General features: G+C 41.8%; 1 protein-coding gene and 1 non-coding gene across 2 annotated transcripts in view; both read left to right on the top strand.

The window, feature by feature from the left end:
- The first annotated feature begins 653 nt into the window (after nucleotides 1-653).
- LOC145416091 (uncharacterized) overlaps nucleotides 654-18,909 on the top strand; it is a 43,891-nt gene continuing 25,635 nt past the window's right edge. Inside the window, exon 1 of the mRNA XM_080285182.1 lies at nucleotides 654-843. Coding sequence (XP_080141308.1) covers nucleotides 654-843 — 190 coding nt within the window. The remainder of the gene's footprint in view (nucleotides 844-18,909) is intronic.
- On the top strand, nucleotides 15,121-15,239 carry LOC145416170 (5S ribosomal RNA). Its single transcript, XR_013900215.1, has one exon. It is a non-coding gene; the product is annotated as a 5S ribosomal RNA (ribosomal RNA).

Here is an 18,909-nt window from a genome sequence, read left to right as displayed (position 1 = left end):
GAGTCAAATAGCAGGATTGGTTATGGACCGAGGAACAAAATTCTCTCAGTTCGAATAACGCTCGGTGATCCGTATGAGATAATACATAAGACAGAGTAACGTAAAAACGTATCATTTAGAAGTAAGTCTTTTTGTGGAGTAAGACGAAACAAAATATCAAATACTCAAGAAATATGCCCTGCCTAAGAATCCCACTCAGTGAACCACAATAAAAATTACTACTGAAATGCGTATTGGTCACTCCTTTCTACTTGGCGGAGATTTTTGTCCTTTTGCCATCTACTTCCAGTAGCTCACTGGCAGAATGAGATACCACTATGGCTGTGCATCCTCGCCATAATAATTCTTCGTGATTGACACGGTATTCCAGTGCAAATATCTTGTTACAGCTCAGCGTTCAAGATGAAGAGATGGCAGCGTTACGCCTAATTAAAGTGGGGAGAGCATAATAGTGCATTTTAGTATTGATTCTCTTGTTTGAGCTTAGCATTCAAGATGGAAAGATGGTAATTTTACGCCAATTTCAAGTGAACATAGCATAGTTACGATGAACTGATCTCAAAACCTTCGTCTTCCTCAACTCCTACATCTTCTGCCTCTCCTTCTGTTCCTACTACAAAATTTTCCTTCTTCTACTTCTTCCTAAGGTGGTGATGTCTGCCGTGTCGTGCAAGCAGTGGCAGCGGCGGGAGGCAAACCACTGGGAAGCGAGGACACTTTCAATATGCCAAGCCAAACCAGAACCCAGCTACAAACACATCCACGGATGCGAACACATCTTCGGCCATGGCCATGGACACGGACAAAGACACGGACAAGGGCTGCAGTATGATGACGGCCTCGGTTACTTAGGACATGGTGTTCACGGCGTACAGTTGAGCAAGTAGAAAGTGCGAAAAAATATTGATGTATATGGAGACATCTGGAAGTTCCCTGTAAGAAGTCCACGCATTTTTATGAATGAACTGCTCAGAACCTAGAGCCTGTGTAAGGTGGACCGTGATTGGCTGAACTATTGAGTGGTGGTGAAGCAAATATTCTCATCATATTATACGTAAATCAAGGTTAATAAGTAATAAGTGGTACGAAATAATGTATAGAGAATACTTCAGTATTTCATGTTCGAACGTGGAATATAATGGCGTAATAAGCGTCAACATTCTGTAAAACGTAACTGGCAACATAGCACAGAAGAGCACCATGTTAGTTGGTAGTTTCGTTTATTCATAATACTCGAAGCAGTGGAAACGAAGTCTAGTGAATCAGATTAATAGCTGTTGACCTCACACGAAGAGAACTGGATAGGCTATCTTTAATGAACGTAATACTGATATTAAATTTATCAATTTGAAGGGTTATTATGCTCTATAACGCATGATATCTGTTAATATGCATAGGCAGTAAATTAATACTAAATTATTTGTTGTCTTTCTACCTTTTATATTTCACCAAATATATTGAAATAAGAAGAGAGAAGACTGTACTAAGCCAGTAAGACCTTGTAGCACAAGGGAGGAGGAAATGAGAGGGACAGCAAGCACGAGGAAAAAAGAAAGAAACGAGGGACAGTTGACGAGCTGAAAAGGATTGATTCGGGACCAAAAGGGTGCCAAAACCCTTTCGCCCACGTCTCTGCAGACAATACCCCCTCTCGGGACTCATTCTCAATATAAATGCATTGCAATAGAAACGCATAAATACAATAAGATAATCAGCAACATTCATATATTAAGAGATGGTTACCTTAAAATTCTTCCTAGCAGCTCCACTTAATTACTTTCACGTCTATGTGGTGCATAAGACATCGTTCTGTAACATCAAACAGGGACTAGGTAACCAAATATTCAGTTTTAATTTGCAGCACCTAACAAACACCGATCCCTCCCCCACAGTGTTTGGAGGAGATGGTAGGAAAGAGACAACGAAGAAGACAGTGGAATGAAGAGGCTACCAAATGGGTAACTAGCATCAAATAACACTGGGAGCCGTGGGGTTGTTTCCTCATTTTAATACATAATTATGTTGCCTGACGTTAGTCAGTCCCCGGATGTAGGCTAGGTTGTGAAGCCCCGTCCACACTCTTACCTATCGGGCAGTAACTGGCGGACTGTGCCCTCATTGATCACAGCCTGTCAGGCATGACTGTGATGTTGTCCAAACTGCTGAGTAGCTGGTCAGGCAGTATAGTCGACCAGTAGTCAGTAGGTGGTCGGAAGCGATTGAGTGCGATATGACCATGCGCAACGCAGTTGAAAAGATGAAGAAATAACTCCGTATAGAATATAAATTGTTGCAATTGTAAATAAAGAAAACAATGAAAAGTGCAGAAAAACAATATGGTTAAAGAGGCAACTTTTTGAGGATGGCAGGGTCCTTGGCTCATGGCCGGTGCCAGACCACCGGGAAATGTCTGATGATTTCCTTCCACTATGGGCACTGGCTGTCCGCTGGTTTGCCCATCAAAGCTGCCACAAAGTGTTCGATACGGGCTTTCAGATCATATGATTGCTTTGACTTTATGTGTGTATCGCTTACCGGCATCACTATCGATTGCCAGGATGTTTACCGTGTGCGATATAGCTGCGAGATGAGCACGGTGCTGATTTCAACACATATCTCACAACGATTTTATCTCCTTTTTTTCCTTCCAAGAAAACTGACAAATAGGACATGTTTTCTCAGGAGGTGAAAATGAATACAGAGACGGCATGGTAATCAATTATGAGAGTTTGTGTTTGCCTAACATATACTTGTCACTAATGTTGATAATGTTTCAACTCTACTAGCCTATAGTTCATCATCGGTAAGCATAGAATAAAATCATAATAATTTACAGTAAGTTTATTCTACTATATCTCATCATTCTCATCATTGGTAGGTATACAAGAAAATCATAATAATTTACAGTGAGTTTATTTCCTGAGGTAATGGAAAATGTGAGTGCGTTTAAGTACTTGGGTAGTGTGATGAGCAGGGATGGAAGTTTAGAGGGTGAAGTGCTTGAAATGGTGCAACAGGGAAGGAAGGTTGCTGGTTCCATGAAACTAGTGATAAGAAATAGGGAAGTGAGCACGGAAGTGAAAAAGCTACTACATGACGGTATTGTGATACCAGCTCTAACGTATGGAAGTGAAGCTTGGACCTTGTTGGAGGGACAGAAGTCAAGGGTGAGAGCAGTGGAAATGAGTTATTTGAGAGGAGCATGTGGAGTCATATGGACAGATAGACAGACAAATGAGGAAGTGGAGTTGTGGCCTGGATGTGGATGTGATAGGATGCGTTAGGAAAAACACACTGAGATGGTTTGGACATATGAGGAGGATGGAGAGCGAGAGACTGACGAAGAGAGTGTATGTGAGTGATGTGGAGGGGGGAAAAGGGAGGGGGAGGCCAAGGATAAGATGGAGGGCTGGAGTGGAGAGGTATATGAGAGAGGGGGTGTGTGAGCTGGGAGCAGGGCAATGAAATGGCGGGGGACAGGGCGATATGGAGGCTATTTGTTTGTGGCCACCCCTTAGGGGATTAAGGCGTCTGGCAAAAGATAGGTCGATAATTTCCTGACAAGATATTCATTCCTCATAACATAAAATAATGTTCTTTCCAAAATAACGCGTGATCTATACATGAAAAATGCACAATACTCCTGTTTTATTCGGAAACTGCCCAAACCAATGTAATATTATATCATGAAAACATCATTGGATGAAATTATCAACTCAAAATAAATCTGCCACCTTAATTACACTCAATATTTTGTCCAGAGACCATTGCTGGTAATCACATCGTGAAAGCGGTCAAGTAGTGACGCCATATGATTGTGAATGATGTGAGGCTTTCTCCTGAGGACCTCCCACTCCCTCATCATGTGACACAACAGTTGCTGTGGCGTCCCGTCCTCGTTGAGCTCCCAAACATTAACAATATTGGCCCAGACGTACTCAGTGGGATTTAGGTCAGGGCTGTTGCTAGGCCAAGGCAAAAGTGGCACTGATCCTCAAACAATGTTCGCACAACTCTCGCTGTGTGCACGGGACAATTGTCGTGCATGAAAATGATGTTCTCGGGATACGGAAGGGTGTATGCGTGGACAGTAGGCAGCATCACATCCTCTAGTATCTCCACGTACTGCACAGCCCTGAAACTTGTCTGTATCTCTGTGACCTTACCAGCACCATGGAAACCAATCCACCCCCACACGTTACATGTTACTTGACCACTCCTTGCCTATGCATAGATGTGTTCCCGAACATAACTATAAAACATTATGTCTTTCTCATTTTTGATAAATAACACACATTAATGACTTGATTTTCTATCTTTATACTGTAATATTTATTCCATAAGATTTATTTATGTATTCGATTACACATTACTTATTTTAAATAAAAATTCTCTCTCTCTCTCTCTCTCTCTCTCTCTCTCTTCTATGTATATATATATATATATATATATATATATATATATATATATATATATATATATATATATAAATCTCTATGTATCTCTATACCGATATCTTTTCTCAGTACCGATATTTCAATCGCTACACCGATATCTCTATCTCTGTATCTCTATCTCTGTCTCTGTATCGTTATCTCTATGACTATATCGATATCTCACTTTCTATCTCTAATTGTATCTCTATCTCCATCTCTCTATCTCTATGTCTATATCGATATCTCTATCTCTCAGTCTCTATCTGCCTCTGTTTGTGTGTGTGTGTGTGTGTGTGTGTGTGTCTCTCTCTCTCTCTCTCTCTCTTTATATATATATATATATATATATATATATATATATATATATATATATATATGGAGCCTCTGTGGTACAGTGGTAAAGTGTGCTTTTTCGCACACTGGAGAGAGAGAGGGTTCGCGCCCCGCCGGGGTAAAAAACTTTGGGAGTGTTCTCCTGGCCACGTACTGCTTGGTGGACATAAAGGGGTGCTGTGGTTGAACCAATGTCGCTTTATATATATATATATATATATGGAGCCTCTGTGGTACAGTGGTAAAGTGTGCGTTTTCGCACACTGGAGAGAGAGAGGGTTGGCGCCCCGCCAGGGTAAAAAACTTTGGGAGTGTTCTCCTGGCCACGTACTGCTTGGTGGACATAATGGGGTGCTGTGGTTGAACCAATGTCGCTTTATATAAAAGTATGCTTGCACCCAGTCGGCTTGCGTGGGCCGATTACACTTGGTTCACAGACTACACACACATCCAAAGTTACTTCAACACTACAGTTACACTTACAAGCACTTCTCACCCTACATACAATCTCTACCAGACAGCCTAAGCCACTTGGTAGAGATACATTGGCTGTATCGTCCCCACTTCTGTTGGGATTGGCCGGTCCTGCAGTGGATACTCAAACGGCTGATTATATATATATATATATAAATATAAATCTGTATCTCTATACCGATCTCCCTCTCTAGCTCGAAATCTATATCTCTCTACCGATATCTCTTTCTAAATACCGATATTTCTATCTCTATCTCTATCTCAGTATCGTTATCTCTCTCTATATCGATATCTCTATATCGTCGATATCCCAATCTCTATATCTCTTTCTCTATCTCTCTATATCCATCTTTCTGTCTTCATCTCTCTGTCTCCCTCTCTATATCGATATCTCTCTGTCTCTATCTATATCTCTATATCGATATCTCTATCTTTATGTCTCTAGATCGATATCTCTGTCTGTCTGTCTGTCTCTCTCAAATATCTATCTATCTATATCCATATATATCTCTATCTATCTACCTGTCTCTATCTATTTTTTTTTTTTTGTATTCGACTCTGGGCATAGGCTTCACAGCCTGCTATCAAGGCCCAGTAGTCCTCCTACATACCTTACACCTCTACATGTCACCACTTCGGCGCTAACACCCACCGTCCATATTGAATACATGCTAGGGCTGTCTCATACAGGACTGGTGTATTGGTATTAGCGGGGGTATTTTTACGACATGTCGGCGGGTCTTCTGGTAGATTAGTAAAGCCTGATGTAATGAAATTCAAATCCTTAAACCGTTCCCTGCTCCAGCCGGGATTTGAACCTGGGTCCGTTAGAACGGCAGGCCACCCCTCTACCGATTGAGCCACGCCTCCCCTTTTATCTGTTTATCTCTCTCTCTCTGCCTATAGATAGATAGATAGACAGAGAGAAAGACAGATTCATTCAGCTACAAATTGTTCTAAGTACCGCAAAGCGATGAGACTACTTGCTTGAATTATTTATGATATTTATAAACGTTTGGTAAACTGTAATGTTTCAAAGGCTTTTCGTCTCATTTCAAAGGCTTTTTGTCTCATTAACTCACCTCCTCTTACTGGCTTCCTTCAACCTCTGTGTCCGCGCCGCACTGTTGCATCGTTATTTCTTTTCTGTCGCTACTTCAGTGGTCGCTGCTCCTCTGAACTGTCTGCTTACATCCCTCCACCTCTTCGACGGACGCGTAGCACCCGCCTAGCAACAAACTCTCATCCCTTGTCTGTCCAGCTCTCTAATGCAAGAGTTAACCGTTACTCCCAGTCCATCATTTATGCAACAGGTCAACTCTGGAATTGTCTCCCTCTGTCTGTATTTCTTACTTCCTATGATCTCTAATCTTTCAAAAGCAGTGTGTCCAGGCATCTCGAAATGAACGGATCTTGAATTTGGCTCTCTTTTGTATTGCTTTTGTTTATTTCTTGGAGGGAACTTTTTTGCGCGCTCCTGGCCTTTGGTTCCTTTTTCCTCGCATTAAAAAAAAAAAAAATCATTGTGACTTTCCTCGTGTTGTTAAGCCTGTAGCGATCAAGTTTCCCATGGGAGGTTGATGAAAAGGTCGCCTCATCAGAAAAGATGACTCTCCCCCAGTAACCCATTTTTTTTTTTTTTTTTTTTTTTTTTTTAATAACAGAACAGAGGAAGGAAAAACAAATAAATAAGAAAAAAAATAATCCATCCACCAGATTACTGGTGTCCTCTGTTCATAAAATATCTGTAACAGTTAGACATGAACAGCTGTAGGTTGAAGTTTGGAGGGAAACAACTCTGGGGAAGCGAGTTCCAAAGAGATGCAGAACGGGGAACAAATGACTGACTGTGCACTGGTCGGTGGTGTGGCCATGAGAGAGAGAGAGAGAGAGAGAGAGAGAGAGAGAGAGAGAGAATTTTTATTTAAAATAAGTAATGTGTAATCGAATACATAAATAAATCTTATGGAATAAATATTACAGTATAAAGATAGAAAATCTGTCTATCTATCTATTGCCAGACGCCTCAATCCAGTTTGGGGTGGCCACAAACAAATCGCCTCCACGTCGTCCTGTCCCCCGCCATTTCACTACCCTGCTCCCAACTCACACCCCCCTCCCTCATATACCTCTCCACCCCATCCCTCCATCTCATCCTCGGCCTCCCCCTCCCTCTTCCCCCCTCCACCTCACTCACATACACTCTCTTCGTCAGTCTTTCACCCTCCATCCTCTCCACATGGCCAAACCACCTCAGTTTGTTCCTCATAACACTTCCTATCACATCCACATCAACACCACAGCGCTCCTGTATATCCTCATTCGCCAGCCTGACTCCATGTGACTCCACAGGCTCCTCTTAAATAACTCATATCCACTGCTCTCACTCCTGACTTGTGAAGTCATTAATGTGTGTTATCAAAAATGAGAAGGACATAATGTTTTATAGTTATGTTCGGGAACACATCTATGCATAGGCAAGGAGTGGTCACGTAACATGTAACGTGTGGGGGTGGATTGGTTTCCATGGTGCTGGTAAGGTCACAGAGATACAGACAAGTTTCAGGGCTGTGCAGTACGTGGAGATACTAGAGGATGTGATGCTGCCTACTGTCCACGCATACACCCTTCCGTATCCCGAGAACATCATTTTCATGCACGATAATTGTCCCGTGCACACAGCGAGAGTTGTGCGAACATGTTTGAGGATCAGTGCCACTTTTGCCTTGGCCTAGCAACAGCCCTGACCTAAATCCCATTGAGTACGTCTGGGCCAATATTGTTAATGTTTGGGAGCTCAACGAGGAAGGGACGCCACAGCAACTGTTGTGTCACATGATGAGGGAGTGGGAGGTCCTCAGGAGAAAGCCTCACATCATTCACAATCATATGGCGTCACTACCTGACCGCCTTCACGATGTGATTACCAGCAATGGTCTCTGGACAAAATATTGAGTGTAATTAAGGTGGCAGATTTATTTTGAGTTGATAATTTCATCCAATGATGTTTTCATGATATAATATTACATTGGTTTGGGCAGTTTTCCGAATAAAACAGGAGTATTGTGTATTTTTCATGTACAGATCCGCGTTATTTTGGAAAGAACATTATTTTATGTTATGAGGAATGAATATCTTGTCAGGAAATTATCGATCTATCTATTGCCAGACGCCTTAATCCCCAAAGGGGTGGCCACAAACAAATAGCCTCCATGTCGCCCTGTCCCCCGCCATTTCATTGCCCTGCTCCCAGCTCTCATCCCCCTCTCTCATATACCTCTTCACTCCATCCCTCCATCTCATCCTTGGCCTCCCCCTCCCTCTCCCCCCCCTCCACCTCTCTCACATACACTCTCCTCGTCAGTCTCTCACTCTCCATCCTCTCCACATGTCCCAACCACCTCTGTGTGTTTCTCCTAACGCTTCCTATCACATCCACATCCACGCCACAACGCTCGTTCACTTCCTCATTTGTCTGTCTGTCTGTCAGTATGACTCCATATGCTCCTCCCAAATAACTCATTTCCACTGCTCTCGCCCTTGACTTCTGTCCCTCCAACAAGGTCCAAGCTTCACTTCCATACGTTAGAACTGGTATCACAATACCGTCATGTGGTAACTTTTTTACTTCCGTGCTCACATCCGTATTTCTTATCACTAGTTTCATGGAACCAGCAACCTTCCTTCCCTGTTTCACCTTTTCAAGCACTTCACCCTCTAAACTTCCATCCCTGCTCATCACACTACCCAAGTACTTAAACGCACTCACATTTTCCATTACCTCAGGAAATAAACTTATTGTAAATTATTATGATTTTCTTCTATACCTACCAATGATGAGAATGATGAGATATAGTAGAATAAACTTACTGTAAATTATTATGATTTTATTCTATGCTTACCGATGATGAACTATAGGCTAGTAGAGTTGAAACATTATCAACATTAGTGACAAGTATATGTTAGGCAAACACAAACTCTCATAATTGATTACCATACCGTCCCTGTATTCATTTTCACCTCCTGAGAAAACATGTCCTATTTGTCAGTTTTCTTGGAAGGATAAAAGGAGATAAAATCGTTGTGAGATATGTGTTGAAATCAGCACCGTGCTCATCTCGCAGCTATATCGCACACGGTAAACATCCTGGCAATCGATAGTGATGCCGGTAAGCGATACACACATAAAGTCAAAGCAATCATATGATCTGAAAGCCCGTATCGAACACTTTGTGGCAACTTTGATGGGCAAACCAGCGGACAGCCAGTGCCCATAGTGGAAGGAAATCATCAGACATTTCCCGGTGGTCTGGCACCGGCCATGAGCCAAGGACCCTGCCATCCTCAAAAAGTTGCCTCTTTAACCATATTGTTTTTCTGCACTTTTCATTGGTTTCTTTATTTACATTTGCAACAATTTATATTCTATACGGAGTTATTTCTTCATCTTTTCAACTGCGTTGCGCATGGTCATATCGCACTCAATCGCTTCCGACCACCTACTGACTACTGGTCGACTATACTGCCTGACCAGCTACTCAGCAGTTTGGACAACATCACAGTCATGCCTGACAGGCTGTGACCAACGAGGGCACAGTCCACCAGTTACTGCCCGATAGGTGAGAGTGTGGACGGGGCTTAACAACTTAGCCTACATCCGGGGACTGACTAACGTCAGGCAACATAATTATGTATTAAAATGAGGGAACAACCCCACGGCTGCTAGTGTTATTTGATGCTAGTTACCCATTTGGTTGTCTCTTCATTCCACTGTCTTCATCGTTGTCTCTTTCCTACCATCTCCTCCAAACACTGTGGGGGAGGGATCGGTGTTTGTTAGGTGCTGCAAATTAAAACTGAATATTTGGTTACCTAGTCCCTGTTTCATGTTACAGAACGATGTCTTATGCACCCCATGGACGTGAAAGTAATTAATTACAGTAAATTATCTGGCTTGTCACTCACTGCAGAGTCACCAGAGGACAACACTGTAAGTTATTCAAGGATCCACGATGGTTTGGTGGCAAGGTGTTTGTCTGGCGACCTGCACGTGTTCAGAATCTAGCATTCGAATTCAATCCGTAAGAGACACACATCACTCTCAGGATCCTATTACTCACTCTTTATCACACTTAGGATGCCATGATTCAATTCTGTCACTTTTAGGATCCACTGACTCACTCATATCACTTTCAGTATCCAGTGACTCACTCTTATCAGTTTCAGGATCCTACGACTCACTCCAATCACTTTTAGGATCCTATGACTCACTCCTATCACTTTCAGCGTCCAGTGGCTCACTCCTATCACTTTCAGCGTCCAGTGACTCACTCCTGATCAATTTCAGTATCCAATGACTCACTCCTATCACTTTAAGTGTCCAGTGACTCACTCCTATCACTTTCAGGATCCAGTGACTTGCTTTTATCACTTTTAGGATCCAGTGACTCACTCCTATCACTTTTAGGATCCAGTGACTCACTCCTATCACTTTTAGGATCCAGTGACTCACTCCTATCACTTTTAGGATCCAGTGACTCACTCCTATCACTTTTAGGATCCTGTGATTCACTTCTACCACTTTCAGTGCCCAATGACTTGCTCCTATCACTTTCAGGATCCAATAACTTACTCCTATCACTTTCAGGATCCTACAACTCCTATCACTTTCAGGATCGTACAACTCACTCCTGTCTCTCTGAGGATCCTATAACTCATTCTTATCACCATCAGGATCCTGCTATCACTCAGGATCCTATGACTCACTGTTATCACTCAGGATCCTATGACTCACTGTTATCACTCAGGATCCTATGACTCACTGTTATCACTCAGGATCCTATGACTCACTGTTATCACTCAGGATCCTATGACTCACTGTTATCACTCAGGATCCTATGACTCACTGTTATCACTCAGGATCCTATGACTCACTGTTATCACTCAGGATCCTATGACTCACTGTTATCACTCAGGATCCTATGACTCACTGTTATCAATCAGGATCCTATGACTCACTGTTATCACTCAGGATCCTATGACTCACTGTTATCACTCAGGATCCTATGACTCACTGTTATCACTCAGGATCCTATGACTCACTGTTATCACTCAGGATCCTATGACTCACTGTTATCACTCAGGATCCTATGACTCACTGTTATCAATCAGGATCCTATGACTCACTGTTATCACTCAGGATCCTATGACTCACTGTTATCACTCAGGATCCTATGACTCACTGTTATCACTCAGGATCCTATGACTCACTGTTATCACTCAGGATCCTATGACTCACTGTTATCACTCAGGATCCTATGACTCACTGTTATCAATCAGGATCCTATGACTCACTGTTATCACTCAGGATCCTATGACTCACTGTTATCAATCAGGATCCTATGACTCACTCTCATCATTCTCAGGACTTTGAGTCTCACTCAGCTGAATATAAAAGGTTAAAATACACTCTTAGAGTTACTCCGATTACGAAATGATTCATGGTGGCAAAATCAACAGTCTAAAATCCAATTAATTACTCTCAATAAATCATTCTAGAGTTGGTGGCATACAGTGGTAGACTTGTCCCACCTGTGAAAGAGTTAATGTTTACTGGTAGTCTGCCTTTTCTTATCCATCCAGTGAATGACACCCTGTCGATTTCTACAGATGACACACACACACACACACACACACACACACACACACACACACACACACACAACAGGTATCAGAACAATAAACACTTTTACATGTCGCGCCAGACGCCTGGTAACCATTAGTACTTCACCAGCATGGCAAGAGCTTACATTTGGCTGCCACTTCCCCTCCAAGGGCAGTGTCTGCTCCTGAAGTCGACCTAATAATGCTCAAAGCTAGTCAGGCTGAAAAAGGAAGGAAGACCTTTCTCATGTATGTACACTCTCTCTCTCTCTCTCTCTCTCTCTCAATTTATGTATAGTGCATGACTTCAGTTTGTATTCATTCCTACTAAGACAATGTCTTCTATTATCCAACCAATTTGATAACGTATTGCACTGGTACTGTATATTCTTGCTATATTCAAAACAATGTATTTATCTCATATGGGACTTTACGAAGATCGTTATTTTGATAATATAACTGCATGAACTAGTAAAGGCGAATTTATCTGTTCGATGTATCCAGAGTTGGGGGAAATGGTTGGTGATCAGAACTGCTGGAAGCATGCAGAAATAATGGCAATAGCTGTTGCTGGCTGAGTATAAATAAAAACGCTGGTGGCAGATTGTGGAGGAAGGAAGAGACATACAGACGAAACATTAAAAAAAAAACACACACACACACATCAATGAAATACTCAGGATCAAGCAGTGGCGAGAGAAGAAATTTCAAGAAATACAGAAATGGAAATGTAGAGATATGAAGACTGGGCACAAATGGTTGAAGGATGCAAACATGACAAATAAAGAATCCAAGCATGCATAAAACTTGTAAAAAATATTATCGATTCCCACGTACGTTTTTCATTACTTAAACTTTTTAAATGGTGGATTCGTTTTTTTTTTTTTTTTTTACCATATTAGTTCTATTTTCATATAATAATATCGATGGTTTATACATTCGGGTTTTTAAGCCATTTTTACGTATTATAACTTTAGGGTTGTATAGCAGTACTGATTATTTATATATTCTGTCTTCCGTAATTACTCTGATACTGATGCTGACGAGGAACATACACGTGAGTACACTATGCACAACGGATGAAGCAGCTGCGGCGTCCACCAAGAAGCCAAACACCATAACTGTACTTCCATTTATATTTCCATGGGAAGGACTCTGGTCTGAACCAGATAAGGTGCTGTCTAGCATAAGGGGCGTCGAATCCCTTCACGCTGTATGTACTGTACTGTACATGTAGAACAGTCCCACAAAAGCAGATGCTTACTTGAGGTCAAAGGGTCTGCTCATTCAGACAGACCGGGGCAATGCAACAACACCATCCTTGAATGGCTAACGGATGTAATGCATTACATTAGACTTCCTGATTTCTTTAGCAATTTTTTATTGTTTATAAACTGATATCGTATGTACTTATTTTGAGTTCACAGTGTCCTGTAATTCATTCTGTATGCTTATGAATTCTGCTTTCTACTGAATTATAATCGTTTATACTTCCTTTATCAGTCTTGTGAAACAAGATTGTAACATTTTCGTTAACGTGCCCTTCACCGTAGCGTTATGCTCAGGTCGTGTGTGTGTGTGTGTGTGTGTGTGTGTGTGTTAACTCCTACTAGGCTACTGAATGGTTTTGAATGCAACTTCCCGGGTGAGTTCGTTGGGTTCCTGGGATCGTCTTCCAACACATACAACTTTCTATCCATGTTCAGGGAGGTCAGCCCTCCTAGATAAATAAAAGATGTTCAGAAATAATGAAAGAAATGCAGATATAACTTTGATATAGTACTATATATTTTACAATGGACTCATTCTCCCTCTCAAGTCAAAGTTCCCCAGTTCCTTTCTGCCCCTTCCCTCAGTCAGACCAGGTTGGATACGTGTGCTGGTAGGGTGGGTCCCACGGCACCCAGTAACAGTTCCCACACTGTTACCCTTAAAAGACGGGTGTCAGCATATGCTGTCCGTGGGTACTAAGGCCAGAAAGACGGGTGTCAGCACATGCGGTCAAGCCCTCCTCACCCCCTCACCCTTACCCCACCCCCTAAGCCACCCCACACAAACCCACCTCACCTACCCTACCACTCCCCCACCACCCCCACCCCTTACCATCACCCCTTATCCCCCACCCCCACCCTACCCCCAACCACCCTCCTTCCCCCCTACCGCTCTCCATCCCCCCGCACCCCCCAACCCCCACCCCACCATATCGCACCCGCCAATTATATCCGTCCACTCCTGACCGTATGTCAAAACCTTTCCATGCCCGTCTTTTAGGCGTCAACCTTGCTATCTGCACCCATACCAATGAACGTCTCTCCAGTATGACTGCAAATTCAAATGCGACTGCGCGAGACTTCCCTCTCCCTTCCTATCCTCTCCCTGCCTAGCCAGTGCCTGTCTGCTGCCACTCTCCCTCTCACTCGCTTGCTCTCTATCTCTCCTGCGCGCAGTTGCACACGAGACTGGGAGGAGGGAGGTTGGTGTGTGTCGCGTGCTGCAGAGTGGACGGACTTTCTCGATCTCCCGTGAACGCTAAACGTAACACAAACTCAAGTTTATACTGCAGATTTTAAAGGCTGTGTTTATATGTGATGTGTGAAAACTCTATACAAATATTCACGAAAAATTAACCTCAGTATCAAACTTTACGAACGGACTGCTGAATATATGTCTAAGTGAAACATTACTCCAAGTGTAGCTTTTCTCACTCACACCGTGAATGACAAGGAAAGTAGCCTGCCCGACATATGTTGCCCAAGACTACGACACGCAACTACTGAATTAGAAATCTAGGTGGCTACTTCTGTTACTAACAATGTGAAGTAATGAGACATCAGTAGAGTTCCATGGAAAATATATATCACATTGAAAGCTACGAAGTATCTTCCTCGTGTTTATAAACAATTCGGGTGTGGCCAGAAGGAACGAAAGGCACGGTAAAGAAGTCAGTTCTTGTCTTTAGGTAAATTATGAAATCAACAGGACATTTTACATGAGTTAAGACAACGTGTGGTTACCTTTCTTTATATTTTCGCCCGAAACTTTCTTCAGGAGGATGGTAAAAAATACTCTGGTTTAGGTTGGTTCCATGGGTGTTTCATTAATCCCTTCACAATGATGACTTTTTTATATATATTTTTAATCTTGTAGCTGCCAGACGATTTTACACAGCTCGGGATTCGTTTAATTTTCTTTATCCTTTTTTGGTTTTTGATTTACGAACGGCCATACCACGTTGAGTACACCGCTTCCCGTCCGATCAGCGAAGTTAAGCAACGTTGGGTCTGGTTAGTACTTGGATGGGTGACCGCCTGGGAACACCAGATGCTGTTGGCATAACGTTCTCCCTACGTGTCAAGTGGGGTTGGTGGAGGATTAGTGCCCCTTCCTGTAAAACAATTAACTCTAAGCCCTTGACCACCCCGTTTGGGATACATGGCGTCTGGCAATGAATGAATGTATTAGTTAGATACAGACTTATTTAACTCCTATACTAGGGGTCTCTCCTTGGTTAAAAATAAGTTACCTGGATATAGAAGAATGAAATACAGCAGATGGAGTCAGAAATGAAGAAGCAGCCTTAAGGATACGCCTTGAAATATATAATTAATTTTCTTCACATTTTCTCACAGACAATGCTTTACTGATGGTATAATAATCTTATTTCAGGCCGTATATTCACGACATCTGAATAAACAATGCCGCTTCAAATCGCTATTCAGTCATCACATTTAAAGACCGTTTTTCCTAAATTAACTCTGACGGTCTTAGAGCTCATGTTGATTATGAGGTTACCTGGTTTTCGGGTAAGTTGTCCTGTCACTTAAATAATCAATGTCGTGTCACTGATCTATATATATTAATATTACCTTCACAAAATAAGCCTCTTCAGTCACGAGGCGCAGTAATCATTGTATTCATGCTTCCTCCAAACTGTCATATAAAAGTTTTGGCACTTTTCGAACTGGAATGAACAGACGTAGCCTCACTTAACCACCTCAGCAAGACAAGGCTTTGCGAAACTAAGTAAAATAATCTGACAGCAGTGGCAACAAGTGTCAAAAATACGTCACTAGTGAATAAGATATTCAGGATTTCCTCTTTCTTTAACCCGATCCTATCTTAAGTTCAAGCTGATGGAAACGTATTCCGCATTTACATTGTTTCTTGTTAGCTGCATTACTTTCTTTGGTTTCTCATAGTTACATCAGAACAAAAGATCAACTCAGATATTTATGAAGAAAAAAAAAAAAAAACGAATAAGAACGAACCTCAGGCTTACAACCTGGAAAACTTTGTCACTCTTTGATAGACTTGGCAAAAAAGACACACACACAAAAAAGTTCAGTTTGCGATGCCTGAACACATTACTTATAAAAGACTGGAAATCATAGGCAGCGTGGAAGACAGATTGATTAAGATAATATTGCAAATTTTCTTTACCCTCTGAATATCTCTTAATTCTGCCTGATGGTAAGGTCTCCTAGCTTTAGCCATTTTCATCGTAGCCAGTAAAACAATTGCTGGTTCGTCACTATAACACGATCGTCTTGAAGCTGATGACCAGTTATGCCATTACGTTCTTGCAACATACAGTCAAATTTATTCTGCTCCGGGAAGGCCTTTTCTCAAATTAGGATATAAAATTTATTGATGGACGGATGGACTTCTTTTATTATTCGTATTTATGATCTTCCTTAAAATGGGTATAATCATCCGGTGGGAACAAGAATGAAATGAAGAAGTACCGTATCTCACAAGCCTTAACAGGAGAAGGTTATAGGGTCAGTCATAAGATTTTTATTTATTTATTTATTTATTTATCTATTTATTTATTTTTTCAGCCCAGAATTCCTCTTGCCTCACTGGTGTGAACACTATCTTCATTTCTAAGGCCCCTTTGTCATTCCAGTACAATTGTGCTTGACGTTCTCGTCTTACGGACGATTTGTCACCAGACGCCTTCATACCGTAAAGGATGGCCACATCCGAATCACCTCCATGTCACTGAGTCCTCTGTTGTCTGGTTTCCCTTTCTCCAATTGACCCCTCTCACCTTCAAGGAGTGTGCTAGGCTGATTCTGATGCTATATATATAGCCTATACAGTTGCTTTCATTTCACTAGTATTGACACCGTTCACCCCTTGATTCCGGTGATGAGTTTTTAGTTTATTCTTACTGTTCTCAAATTAGTTTATTCAGCTTAAGAACGGTGGCTAATAAGTGATGCGGTTAATGAAGGAAGTCTGTCATTAATTGAACATGACTGATTTCGTGGTTGCAAAAGTAAACGAAAAATGTCAGCAGAATCAAATGGGTTAATATTTTCAATCAATCCATCATCCAGTCCTTTTATGCTCCATCAGCAGTGTAGGAAACCGGCACTAGGCTACTTGATACCATCATATTTTAAGGTCAGGGTGATCAGCCTCACTCTTCCCTGAAGGGCACTATTTGAGCAATGAACCTCATCCATTCTTGGATATAATCTTTATAGGACCCACCGGGTTAGAGTGCCACTAAACTGCCAGGCGTCATTTTGCTGCATGGTTGTCACCAAGAGTAGTAAATGTTTTCCTTGATTACAGTAAACTGTTTAGCTTGTCACTCAGTGTAGAGTCACCTTCAGGCAACGCTACATCGTACTCAAGGACACACGATGGTTTGATGGCAAGGTGTTGGCATGGTGACTTGCGTGTCTTCAAAATGTAGCATTCAGATTCAAGCAGTGGGGACACTAATCACTCTCAGGACTCACTCTATATCACACTCAAAATCGTATGACCCATTCCTATCACTTTCGGGATCTGATGACTCACTCCTATGACTCCTAGGATCATTTGACTCACTATTATCAGTTTGAGCGTCCTGTGACTCACTGTTATCACTTCGAGGATATCACGAGTCACCGTTAGCACTTGCAGGATCCTATGACTACTATTAGCACTTGCAGTATCCTATGACTCTCTTTTACAACTTTGAGGACACTATGACTGATTGTTAGCACTTGCAGGATCCTATGATTCACTGTTAGCACTTGCACGATCCTATAGCTGATTCTTATTACTTTTGGATCTTCTGATTCACTCTTACCATTTTCAGGATTTAGTGACTCACTCTTATCACTGTCAGGATCCTATAACTTACTATTATCGCTTTCAGGATCCTGTGACTCATTTGTATCACGTGCAGGATCCTACGACTCACTCTTATTATTCTCTGGATTTTGGGTCTCCCTTAGCTGAATAAAATTAGCTAAAAAACATTTCAAGAATTACTGCTATTGCGAAGTGATTAATGGTGACAAAATCAACAATCTAAAATCCAATTACTTTCTGTCAGCTGAATAAATCTTTCTTGAGTTTGGTAACATACAGTGATAGAATTGGCCCAACAGTGAAGGAGTTAGTGCTTATTTGTAAACTGTCCTTTCTTATCCTTCGACAGGCTGGCATCCTATCGGTTCCTACACACACACACACACACACACACACACACACACACACACACACACACACACAAGCACACAGTTATTGGAACACATGGACTTTCACATGTCGCGCCAGACACCCCGTAACCATTGGTATTTCGTCAGCATGAGGAGAGCTTACATCTGGCTGCCACTTTCCCTCCAGGGGTAGTGTCTGCTCGTGCAGCGAACCTATTAATCCTCAACGCTATAGTAGGACTCGCCTAAGTTTCCGGCTGTGGTGTGGCCCGCACCTGTGTACAATGGTGCCACGTTTCCCCAACTTGCGATGTGAAACGGAATCTATTTATATACAAGGCAACACAAATACGATAAACTCAGATGAATAAAACTTACACTTGTGTATTTTGATGGATGACTCAACAGTAATCTTATTATGTATAAAATATTTATACAGTAACACAGAAACATGGCATACATATTGTACAGTGTTGCTAAAAGAAGTTGTAGTCACTTTTAATGTTTTTTAGCGTAGTTTTAGGGTGGGTAATAATATTGCAGTTATGGATATAAGG

Source organism: Coenobita brevimanus, chromosome 104 (genome assembly GCF_032717465.1).
Source record: "Coenobita brevimanus isolate Jiangsu-jjx chromosome 104, ASM3271746v2, whole genome shotgun sequence".
NCBI lineage: Eukaryota > Metazoa > Arthropoda > Malacostraca > Decapoda > Coenobitidae > Coenobita > Coenobita brevimanus.
This window is presented reverse-complemented; position numbering and strand designations above follow the sequence as displayed.